The sequence below is a fragment of the Choloepus didactylus genome, chromosome 5, assembly GCF_015220235.1.
Source record: "Choloepus didactylus isolate mChoDid1 chromosome 5, mChoDid1.pri, whole genome shotgun sequence".
Taxonomy (NCBI): Eukaryota; Metazoa; Chordata; class Mammalia; order Pilosa; family Megalonychidae; genus Choloepus; species Choloepus didactylus.
Window position 1 is genome coordinate 152,703,588 of NC_051311.1, and position 12,736 is coordinate 152,716,323.

The 12,736-nt window shown below is 39.3% G+C and overlaps 1 protein-coding gene across 1 annotated transcript; it reads left to right on the forward strand.

Moving 5' to 3' along the window:
• Positions 1 to 104: 104 nt before the first annotated feature.
• Positions 105 to 6,436, forward strand: MRPL32 (mitochondrial ribosomal protein L32). Its single transcript, XM_037837140.1, has 3 exons — positions 105 to 259; positions 1,788 to 1,969; positions 3,859 to 6,436. The coding sequence occupies exons 1-3, from the start codon at positions 130 to 132 to the stop codon at positions 4,111 to 4,113; spliced, it is 567 nt and encodes a 188-aa protein (XP_037693068.1). The 5' UTR covers positions 105 to 129; the 3' UTR covers positions 4,114 to 6,436.
• The last annotated feature ends 6,300 nt before the right edge of the window (positions 6,437 to 12,736 follow it).

The window sequence follows — 12,736 nt, forward strand, 5'->3', positions numbered from 1 at the left end:
TCTCTCTGATTGGAGGACAGTCAGAGTCGCTCCTGGAGCATTCTGGGCGTTGTAGTTCCAGGAGCCAGGTTCGCCGAGGCGCTGCGTCTGTGCGCATGCCCCAGGTGAGGGCGGCAGTCAGCCGGGAAGATGGCGTCGTCCATGCTGGTCCTGGTCATTTCCCCTTGGCTGGCGGCAAGGAGACTTCTCCGAAGCTGTTGTGAGCGGCTGCAGCGGAAACTTCTGCAAAGCCAGCCAGGTTTTCCCAGTCCTCTGTGTGGTAGGTGAAAAAGACCGCCGTGGGGAAGGAGTTGGATTAGTGGGCCCTAGGCATCGCTGTAAGACATGGTTAACAGCCTACCTAGGTCCTTGCCTGCTTTCTGGTACGAGACCTAGGGGATATTGTTGGTGATTTTTGCTTACTCAGAAACAACAGACAGCTGCTACTCCACCTCCCGCCCGCCCCATCCTCCCTGCACAGATTATAATCCAAGTGTTTTAGCTTAGCCTAAAGGCCCGCTGCTATATGGATTTGTTATACCGTTGGTTTCCAGTCCTCGGAATGCATTTTGTCCAAAGAGTTCTAGTAGTGTGAAGACCAGACCTGATTTCTCCGTTTCTCCTGGGAATTAATTTTAAGTGTCTTGGCTGTTAAAAAAGTTTTGACGTTTACATTCTACTCAATTTGTAAGGTATCCCAGGTTTTCGAGCTAGTATAGCTCGAAAGTGATAATACCCAGGTATTCTGAACAGGGAGCCCCAGTATGTGCCAAGCAATGTGCAAAGTAAGCCATCTACATGTATTTGTTTCCTCGATAATCTTCACGACAATCCCCTTAGGTGTCTCCACCTTACAGCTGGAGAAGTAGGCTCAGAGAAGCCCCAAGATCACACAAATCGGGAATTCAAAACCAGGCGGTCCAGAGCCTGTGCTCTTAACCATTGGACTGTGTTTATCAGTACTTACAGATATATTGAAAAGGAGTATCAGTTATTAAGTGTTAGAGAGCTTTGTATTTTTTTTAAAGCATCTCTGAAGTTCATTGAGAAGTATTTTAAGTCTGAGGAATAGCACGGAAATGGCAAAGAAATCTTTGACTTTTAAAACAATTTAGAAAAACAAACGTGAAACTTTGATATCACATGCATAAATTAATGGCTGTCAGACAAAGAGGTGAGCTAGCCCTTGTCCTTAGAATACAGAGGAGAATCAAGCTTAAGGGGTCTAACAGGTTATCTGACAGAGGAGCTTTACTCCATTTGAATAAAGTAAAAAAATAGAGCAGTTAGGCAGTTATCTCAGTGCAAGTCAGAAGTGTATCTTGGGAATCTCAGTCTTTAAGTTTATTGTTTGTGAAGTAATTAGGGTCTGCCTACCTTCTGCATGTGGATTATGGAGTGATTTTGTTGTTTGGTTGCTTGGTGGTTTTGTTTAAGGTAGGTGGTTCCCAGATTTTTATTCATGTTTGCTACTAAACTCCTGAGTTTTGCATTTCAGGAGGTTAGAAACTCTTGGTAGAATTTCAGTGATCTCCTTTCAGCAGATTCCTTTGAGGAAAAAATTCTAGTGTTTTTAAAAATTCCTTATGGCTTCTTGTATGAGCTTTAGTATGTTTGAATAGCTAAGCTTTCCTGTTAAATTTAGTCTTTATTTAATTTAACTAACTTCTAATTTTTTTCTCTCTGCATGTATGTCTTTGTTTATGTATCTGTTGGAATGATCACTGTTGGTTGTTAAAGAAAATGATATCTATAAATACTCTTCTAAAAACTGGAAACCTTCTGTGCCTCCATATTTTATTTTATAGGTCCAGCATTAGCAGTCCAGGGCCCAGCCATATTTGTAGATCCTGCAAATGATACCATTGGAAGTAAGGAGATTTCCAGCTTTGGGGATAGTATCTTTTGGATGGCAGCTCCCAAAAACAGACGCACTATTGAAGTTAACCGGTGTAGGAGAAGAAATCCTGAGAAGCTTATTAAAGTTAAGGTAATGTGTTGATTTTATGAGTGGTGCTTTTCCTCAAGTCCACCATTGAACATCCTCATGGTATATTCACATAGCCTATGGATAACTTATTTTCATGTTTTATATGTCTACTTTCCTTTGGGTGAAACAATATACAATATTCTCACATTATATATGTCTACTGTCCTTTAGCCTAAACATTAGAAACAGTGTCAAGGAAGTAAGTTGGGGATTGGACAGTGTACTGGGTTTTGAAGAGCCTTTTGAGTTGTGAGCTGTGCCAGTCCTGAGGTGTGTGATTTTGAATCATATATCGGTAAGCATCTTAACTATGGCAGAGCTTAAATGTAAAGTCAGAAGGTATAGGTATATTGGATATCTAGGTGCTTTATTTGACTTATCTCACCAAATCCTCACAACAGCTCTCCAAAGTAAATACCATTTTCTTCATGAAGAAACTGTGGCAAAAAGAATGCCTGTAGGCACATACCTATTAAGTGGTGGAGTCAGGATTTGAGACCTAGCAGTTTGATTCTTAACCCTCAGACAACAGTAGATTCTCCCATATAAGGATGCACTCTTCATTGATCCAGTAGACAGAAATCAAAAGGGTTCATTGCCTCTGATCTGTTAATTCATGGCTTTAACAGTTGTGCTTTCAAAGACCATTGATCTCATGGCATTCCACAGCAGCAGCAGCATACAAATGAACCTAAGAACAGAAAGTTGACTTTCATAAACTTACACATTCCATATTAAACCAGCCCCCTAGAACTTGAGCCAGAGAGGATTACTGAATCACAGTTGGGGCTGGACTTAAACTCTGAAACTGAAAAGTATTTCATTACTTAGTCTTCTAATAGTTCATACAATTTGGTTGAGAATTTAAGATTTTAGGAATGAGTTCTTGCACTAGTCTGTTGTTACATGACTTCTCTGACTGCATTTATTTAGAGGGAGAAGAGTAGCTCTCATACCATGAGTTTATTTTCTTCCGTGAGTCATCTTCTGTTATATCTATTATGTTGAGTGCTTTGACCAAGAAAAGAACACCAGCTGATAATAGTGTTCTGTCCATGGGTACCTTTTCCAAACCCCCCTGTTAGACATGCAACCCAATTTCCAGTGTAGCAGAGTAAATGGTCAGTGGGGCAAATAATTTGCAAGATTCTTTATTTCTATCAGAAAATGAAATTCTTTTTGTCATCTACCTCACAAGTATTAGTATAATAAATGTATAAAGTGTTTGAAGGTTCGCTGATGCTCCTGTTTACTCTTTTTAGATTTTCTCTCAAATCTACCTTTGGAACATGTAGAAAAGTCTGTTTAAAGTTATAATTGTCTTTAGATATGTATAAAAACTCATTAAAATACCTTAAATTGTAACAATAACAAGGTAGTTTTACATTAAGGAATAACCAGTGCTCATTTACAAAAAGAATTATACCATATACGAAACCTATACTTTATACAGGAATTTTAGTGACACTGATAAAGCAGGGGAAGTCAACTCATAATGTTTTTATCATCTTGTTTTCCCCAAGATAGATGGAAAGAGAAAATGAATTAATTTTTCTTTGGACTCTTTATTTAAGTTGCTTGCTTTATGGATAGATCCACTCTGTTCATATGTTCCTTTTTAGTAGTTTAGTTTTGGGGTTTCAGGGGAAATAGTACCATTTTACGTAAGTATGACTGTTGTGTTTAAGTAAAACTTAGCAGATTCAAAGTCAGTAGATGGGAGTTCAGGCCCCAATTTCTTGAACTCAAACTCAATGTTGCTTGCCCTCAGTTTCTCTATTAAAGTGAGATTGAACTAGATAGTTAAAATGTAGCACCATTCCTGTCAGTGATTTTTTTGTGCATTATGCTTCTTGTTAAAATATGTTCATTTCTTTGTCTTTTTAAAGAAAAATATAGACATTTGTCCTGAATGTGGCCACCTGAAACAGAAACACGTCCTTTGTGGCAATTGCTATGCAAAGGTGTGCAAGGAGACTGCAGAAATCAGAAGACAGATAGGGAAACAAGAAGGGGGCCCTTTTAAGGCTCCCACTGTGGAGACTGTGGTGCTGTACACGGGAGAGACACCAGCTGAACAAGATCAGGGCAAGAGGATCATCGAACGAGACAGGAAGAGGCCTTCCTGGTTCACCCAGAATTGATACCACAGATATTTAAACAAAATGACTCCACAGAAAAACATTTCTCCTAAAGAGAGGAAGATTCATTGTTTTTGTGTTGTTGTACTTACTGTTTTAAAATCATCAACATAGTTGAAAACATTCTTGATAGACAATTTTATGTAGAATATTTTGAAGAACACATCATGAATAAATTTTGAAAATGTTTGTGTAGAGGGTAAATGGATTTAATATGTCTGTTTCTGTTACACTGTAAGGTTTTAAGTAAAAAGAACTTCCAACACAGAAAAGTAAAACAAATACTTTAAACTTCATAGCAAGAATTGTTCATTTTGGCTCAAGTTCTTGTTTGTTTGCCAGTATTTTCTCTTACACAAGAATACTTACACAAATACTTTTCATTTAAATAACACCTAGAAATAGGTTATTATTTGAATTGTTAGTATTTTTAAGATGGTAGTCATGACAGTATGGAAAGGTTTTGTTCTTTGTTTTGTTGTTTTGTTTTAGGAAATTACTCTTGAAACCACTCTATATGCAGTATTGTGTTAATTTAGTTAGATGATAGAAATAGTTCTTGACATTTCAAGAATTCATTAGGTGGTTCATGAGATTTATATTTTATGATTGTGGAAGAAAGATTTTTAGTAGGGAACTGTCAGTAAAGTCAATAGTACTGTGCTAAGGATGTTGTCTTTGCATTTCCCTTCTAGTTTGTCCAAATATTCACAGTTTCCAGTCTTCTTGAATGTTTAATTTTCTCTATTAGTTTTTAAATTACAAAAGTAATACATCTTCGTATGTAATACATAAGCCCATAATAAAGGAATGCAAAGCAATTTACCAAAAAGAACTAATTGTTTCTCCCCCACCACACCTTTTCCCACCCCACCTTGGTGTATATGCTTGTAAATGCTTCTCCACACTGCCACAAGATTATAGTTCTAAAACAGATCTGATCATATCACTCCACTGATCAAAATCAAGCTCCTAATTAAACCCCTTCTTGTGTCCTAATGATCTGTCCAACTCTATATGTTCACCTCCTAACAGTACGCTGCACACCCCACACCTGTGGCTCTTGAAGTTAGAAATCACAACCACAGGTAGCAGACCCTGTTAGCTACCTTCTTATACATCTCTCTTCTTCCAGTGTCTTCATTTGGCTTCACAGTTTTCTTCCTACCTCACTGATTATTCCTTCTCAGTCTCGCCAACCTCTGGACTTGAGTACCCCAAGACTCCATCATTGGAACTCTTCTCTATCCTCACTCACCTGAGTGATCTCATCCAGTCTCAGGCCTTTAAATATCAACTGTATGTGGACAGCTTCCAATTTGGTATTTTCAGCATGGACCTCTTCTCTGAACTACCGACATATATTCAGCTGCCTACTCAGTATTTCCAGTTGTGTCTTAACAGATTTCAAATATCTTAAACTCAATTACCTCCAACTCATAATGTCTTCTCTTCCAGTTCTGCTGCTCCCCAACTCTTCTCCATCTCTGTTGATGGCAACTCCATTCTTCTTGTTGCTCAGTCCCAAAATCTTGGAGCCATCCTCAACTTCATAGTTTCTCTATCTCTATCTCTGTCTTCTATCTTCTATCTCTTCTCTATCTCTCCCTCCCCAAACCCACAGCCAATTTGGGAGCAAAGCCCATGGGTTTTACATTCAAAATATACTTAGAGTATCCCTAGAATCTTTCCACTTATCACCACTTCCATGGCTACCACCCCAATCAGAGCTTCCTCCAACTGGCCTAAAATGAAGGCACTAACTAGTCTTCCTGCTTCCACCCTGGTCTCCTGTATTCTCAACTTGGCAGCCAAAATTCTTTTAAAACATGTCAGGTCATGTCTCTCCTCTGTTCAAAATACTTTATCAGAATCTTAACCCAAATAAAAATCTGGCAGATAGACACATGCATGAGGATTTCGCTTGACATGTACACACGCACACTTGTGAATAAATTGAGTTGTCATCAATCAAAAATATTTTCAGTGTACTATAGTATGACTTTATTTAAAGAAACTGTGATAAATCTCTTAAAAATATAAACTATTTTTCATAATTTTTGTGACTTAAATTTAAGATTTCTTCTTGAAGGAAGTACAAAGACTAAGGAACTTTAAAATATTCGTTTTAATGGGGATTGCTTTACGCCACTTCAGAACTGTTTTCTGTCCCTGCCCCCATCCTCCCATATACAGTTGTTATGTTTCAGAGGCAGGATTAGCCCCACAATATTTCTAAATCTGTGCTAAGGAACTCTACTGTCTATGAATAGCATTTCTTTTCCTGGCACATATGCAAAAATAAACGTTCTGTCTTCTGCTGCAACTCTTAGGAGCTGTCATTCCATGGTGTGCATTAGTTAACATTTTTCATTTGTGTCTCCAACAGAATGGTATCTCTTCCAGCTGTTCTTCACAAGTGTCTACAAGGACAGCAACACTGAGGCAAATGGGAAGCATATCTCCTGGGTCGCAAAGAGGTGCCCTGGCCCACTCTTCTCAGGGCGACTTTTAACCTTATTGAAAACTGTTGCAGTAGTTATGCCTTTGTGTTACGCTGTCGGTATTCCTCTTCCTTCCTTGTTGACCTCCTGTGCCTTCCAACTTCTCCATGTTTGTGATGTCGGTACTGAGGGTTAGGGATGCCATTTGGAGCAATGAAGGGGGCTTTGGTCTCCTGGACGCTGTTACTCAAGCTGGGAGCTGGCTGGATGGTTTCAGCCTTGACCCCAAATCAGACATCGCCAGCATCATTTACCAGGCATCACCAAGCAGCCTCGCTAGGGGGCAGCAGGTGAATTTGCATTGAGAGTCTTCTCAACCAAAACCAGAAACGGTCAGTCCCAGCAAAGCTGGGAACAGCTCAGTCCCGTTCTACCAAAGATGTCAGCCTGAGAATAGCAGACAGGATTTCTGCAGCGGCGGGGGAAAGGGCTGTCTGTGAGGCTAAGCCAAGGCCACAGGTCTGCTGACAAAATGAAGTGCTTCAGATCTCCGTGCTCAGGGCTTCCCTTCCTCTGCTCTGTGGTTCAGTGCTGCTACCCCTCAGGATGTTCTCCTTGACCCACCTCTTCTTGGGGTAGATGTTGCCTGCTTAATTGTAAAATTCTCCCCAGGTGCCTTTTTCAGGATAAAAACCGATAATGCTAATGCTATGTTTCTACTTCTCCAGTGTTCCCAAATATTAACACTTCAGTAGCTAAAAAGAAGTTCTCAGCAAAGGTGATTCACACACATGAACATCTGGCAATGTCTGGAGACATTTTTGGTTGTCACAACTGGGGGGAAAGGGTGTGCTATGGCTTCTGATAGGTAAATCAGGGGATGCTGCTGAAACATTTTCCCTATCAAATTCAATAAAACTAGTTTTATTTTGAATAACAAACATGACGGGAAAATATTTTAATTTTCTAGAAATCTCCCTGTGAACATTTCTCCTTCACATGCTTTAAACTCTTACCCTTTACTCTATGCCTCCAGGTCTGATTTTCCCATTTATCTCTAGGCCCGTATACCCAAATAATACTAGACATCTCCATTAGGATGTCATATAGATCCCTCCAACACATCACAACACTTCCAAATTGTTCCTCCTAAACTTGCTTCTCCTATGGTGGCCCATTTCAGCTCACTCATTCATTCAACAAATATTTATTGTGTCCATTTCTCTCCAGCAGTAACACATCTCAGCCTGGTTAACTAACATTCTAGGTTTAGCACATGGAAAATAGAACCCTTGATCACCCTTCCCTCACACACTACCAGCCAAATCTGTCTCTAACACCACCTTGATAAAAGTCACCACCTCCTGCGCAATTGCTACAGCAGAACACTAGTCATTCTTGGTTTCTCTCTTTCCCTCCCATCCCACATCCACTTCATAAGCAACTCATTTTGGCTCCACCCCCATAACATATCTGGAGTCCCCAGTGGCATGCGGTTTAGAATGATAGTCAGGGATGCTACAAGGAGAATGCATTGGAGAGTGGCAAGAATGGATTGAGGGAGGTGGGCTAAGGGTCTCTGGCAGTAATCTAGACCAGAGTAACCTAGTGTGCCAGTTTGAATGTATTGTGTCCCCCAAATGCCATTATCTTTGTGGTCTTGTGTGGGGCAGACGTTTTTGGTGCTGGTTGGATTTCCTTGGAATGTGCCCCACCCAGCTGTGGGAGATGATTTTGATGAGATGTTCCCATGGAGGCATGGCCCCGCCCATTCAGGGTGGGCCTTGATAAGTGGGGCTATATAAATGAGCTGACTCAAAGAGAGGGAAGTGAGTGCAGCTGTGAGTGGCGTTTTGAGGAGGAGCAAGCTTGCTGGAGAGGAATGTCCTGGGAGAAAGCCGTTTTGAGGCCGGAGCTTTGAAGCAGACGCCAGCTGCCTTCCTAGCTAGCAGAGGTTTTCCGGATGCCATTGGCCGTCCTCCGGTGAAGGTACCCGATTGTTGAGGTGTTACCTTGGACTTTTTGTGGCCTTAAGACTGTAATTGTGTAGTGAAATAAACCCCCGTTTTATAAAAGCCTGTCCATCTCTGGTGTTTTGCATTCTGCAGCATTAGCAAACTAGAACACCTAGTTACCTGGAAGTGTGGCAGTGGGCACAGAACAGAGTAAATCAGAATATATTTCAGAAGCAGAATCCACAGGATTTGGTGATTACTGGATTTTAGGGGTGTGAGAGGGGGATATCAAAGATGAGTCCCAAGTTTCTAGTTTGAGCAACAGAAGGGATGTGATTAGAAGCCTGAGTAAAATAAGAGCAGATTGTGGGAAACTCAAGATACCCATTTTTGATAAGCTAATGGATATGAGTATGTAAATTTGGAAGCAGCCAGCATATGCAATGTATTTAAAGCCATGGAAATGAATGAGATTATCCAGGATGCATACTCAGAGAGAAGAGAGCCCTAAACTGAACCCTGCAGAGGGGGAGCCTGCTGAGGAGGAAATCAGGAAATTGTGGTGCCACAAATAACCAAGAGAGGAGAGCGTTTCAAGAAGAAGGAATCATCAATTCTGTCAAATGGTGCAGGGAAGTGAAATACGATGATTGAAAAGTGCCCAAAGATTGCAGCAAGATGGGCTTTGTTTGTGACATGCAAAAGCGATTCTGTTTGAGTGTCGGAGCTGAAGTGAGATTGGAGTGGGCAGAAGAGTGGATGTGTGTTGAGGAGGTGGAGGGAGTGTTCCTAGACAACTCTTTCCAAATGTTTCCCTCTGCAGGAGAATAGAGAAATGAAGCAATAATAAGAGGAGGATAAGGGATTAAGGGGTGTGTTTGAGTGTGTGTATTTTATCAACTGAGAGACTGGCATGTATTTATGCTGATGGGAATTAAACAGTAAAACAGGAGACTGTTGATCCAGGAGAGAGACAGAGAAAAAGAGAGAATATTTATTGCAGTGTAAGAAGAGGAGACCCTTGGCTCTTGTTAGAAAGAGAATGTAGCTTCCATTGTAACACTTAAAGGTTAAACCAGGGTGAAGACCTGGGACAAGACTGCAGCAAGTTCATATCAAAGAAATGATTTTTTCTCATTAAAAATAACAAGAAGAGGGTGTGCATAGTATTTACTGAGAGAACCTGCAAATTGGTTTCAAAAGGAAAAAGTTTCAGCCTAACTCTATTGGGTTCCCAGGCTGGTAGCCAGATGTATGATCATTTTTGTTTGGGATTTCTTACTCTGATTTTATTTTTATGATTATAACACATTATTCTATATCCTCAGATTAGAAAAATAATTTCTGCAATTTGTCTATGATTTGATTTTTTTACATGCAATTACTTAATCCATCTGGAATTAATTTGGTTGTATATGTGGACAGAATCTTAACTAATTTCTTTCCTCAGGTACAGCATATATTTCTCTACTACTTAGGGAAAGTTGAACTACCTATCCTATCCCATTGACATTCTCACACATTTATAAGTTATTCCAAATGCCAGCATTTGTTTCAGGCCCTTCCATTGCCTGTTTTTTCTGGTATTGTACCAGTACAATACCACTTCAATTACTGCAACATTATAATCCATCTTAGTATATGGTAAAAGGAAGTGGCTTCTCATTACTCTTTTTTAAAAATAATTTATCTATTGTTCTACATTTATTTTTCAAACTGGACTTAAAAATCATTTGGTCCAATTCTATATTCATTGGGATTTTGCTCAGGACAGTCTTAACCCTAAAGTTTACTTAATTTGGCAATATTCAGTCTCTTTACATAGTAACATGGTATTTCTCTATATTTATTCCATTCTTATTTCCTAGCCTTAATTAGGGTTCTCTGGTTTTCCCCACCTGTACCCCACACATTCATTGCAAGGGCCAATCCTATGCCCTGGTCCCAAATCGTGGCAGTGGAGAGGAAAGCATTTCCTATTAGTTATCCACAGTGGTTTCCACTTCTTTTGGACAGTTCCTGTTTACTAAAATAGTCTTAGAAGCCAGAAGAAATCTCAGAAGTCTGATTCATTTTCCTACCTTTCTGGAACATGCTTAGAAGCCTGTATCTCAGAATCCTTTACCCCAGACCCACCTATACTTTTGATTTTCTCATTTTTCTGCCATTAGATTTAGATAAAGCAAATGATTCCATTCAGTCCAATGTATTGATGATTTAATGGCCAGTGTTGTATGTCATGTGTCTTTCCAAAGGTTTATTGGTATTTCTTCCAATTTATCTTCCAAAAGATGAAGGCCGGAGACATCAAGTTGTATACTTTGAGTTACCTTAGGATGTGATTTACAGGGAGGAAAAATGAGCAATGAGTAACATAAATTCTCAAAGTTTAAATATATATATATATTTTTTCAGCAAACTTCTTCATTCAAAAACAGTATTAATTTTATATTAAGCACGAAACCATTTTTTCTTCAATATAGTGTCTGCCATTTATCAAGCAACTATTATACCCCAGGCATTTGCATATGTTATAAACAATCTTTAACATAATGTTGTAGAGCAAATATTAATAATTGTGCCATTATTTATTAAGTGTTTGCCATGCATCAGGCACAGCTCTGTCTTTTGCATACCTCCCTGACTAAATATTTATAAGGCATATTATTTTAAAATTTCAACAGACTTTCTTTCTGTTATATTTTCTTGTATCATTTGGCCTTCATCTGATTCAGAGGGCCAACGCATTTTGTTTTCATTTTTTCAAGGAAGGCAAAACAGTGCAAAGAGCAGACACAGAGAAAACAAAAACAGGAGTTTTAAAATCCTTCAGGGAAGAAAGCAAAGAACTAAAGTCCTGGAAATAATGAATGGGGAAGGCATGTATTTATTTAGTAGCTAGGCTTCCCTGTCCAAAGGATTACATAAAAATTCCCTAGTGGGCCAGAGCAGGGGAGAGGGAGTTGGTTGGAAGCAATGAGGGGGGCAGGAGTCTGAGAAAGTTTCCTGTGCCCTGCCCATCCACCCAGCCCCCAGGCAACTTCTGCCAGTCAATGGGGAGGCTTGAGGTCATGCTTTTTGGGTGGAGCCCCAGGAAAGAAGATGGACTTCAGAGAAGAAGTGGTTATCTGGGGTTTCTAGGCAGGTTCACCTTTCACAGTATCACAGAGAAGTGAAGAACTATAGAATCCATCTCACTGTGTGTCACCAACACTGAGAATGTCTTGCACATGTGTTGTGTTTCTATTTTATGGTATTTCAAAAGTTACAGTTTCTATATTTATTTATACATTTTACTTTTTTGTTTTTCCAATTCATTAATTTCAGATTTTTGCCTTTCTTATTTCATACATATGCATAGAATTCAAACTGTGATAAAAATTAGTCAAATCCAAATATGTTTTTTTGTCTGTTACCATAGACCAGTCATAATGTGAAAGCTTGCCATAGCAACTGGGTTTCTGAAGTTTTCTCTTTGCACTTTGAATATTTAAACATTTATTATGATAATAATAGGTTATTTTTCATATGAATGTCTAGGAGACTACCAGTTAAATATTTTTTAAAAGTTATAATCTGGTAACATATGCACAACATGTTTCCCATTTTAGCCACTTTCCAGTACACAATTCAGTGGTGTAAATTACATCACAATGTTGTGCTGCCATCAACACAATCCGCTACCAAAACTTTTCCATCATCCAAACAAATTCTGTACCCATTCACCATTAACTACCCATACCCAACCCACACCCACTCCTGAAATCTTGTGATCTACTTTCTGTCTCTAAGAATTTGCATACTCTATTTCATATAAGTGAGGTCATGCAATTTGCGTCCTTTTGTGTCTGGCTTATTTCACTCAACATGATGTCTTCAAGGTTCACCCATGTTGTCGCATGTATCAGAACTTCATTCCTTTTCACAGCTGAATAATATTCCGTTGTCTGCATGACATTTTGCTTTTCCATTCTTCTGCTGATGGACACTTGAACTGCTTCCACTTTTGCCCCTTGTGAATAATGCTGCTGTCAACACTGGTGCACAAATGTCTATTTGAGTCCCTGCTTTCACTTCTTTTCAGTATATACCTAGAAGCAGGATTGCAGATCATATGGTAATTCTATTCTTAAAATTCTGAGGAACTGCCAAACTCTTCTTCAACTTCATGTATGTTGAACCATGAAGTACATACTCCTCTGTTTGGTTTTTAGTCAACATTGTGTC

Excerpts from the sequence above, each read along its gene's own strand:
- MRPL32 (XM_037837140.1), top strand. The coding sequence starts at position 130 with ATGGCGTCGTCCATGCTGGTCCTGGTCATTTCCCCTTGGCTGGCGGCA. Across the intron at positions 260-1,787 it reads TTTTCCCAGTCCTCTGTGTG|GTCCAGCATTAGCAGTCCAG; the intron begins GTAGGTGAAAAA and ends TTTATTTTATAG. Across the intron at positions 1,970-3,858 it reads AGAAGCTTATTAAAGTTAAG|AAAAATATAGACATTTGTCC; the intron begins GTAATGTGTTGA and ends GTCTTTTTAAAG.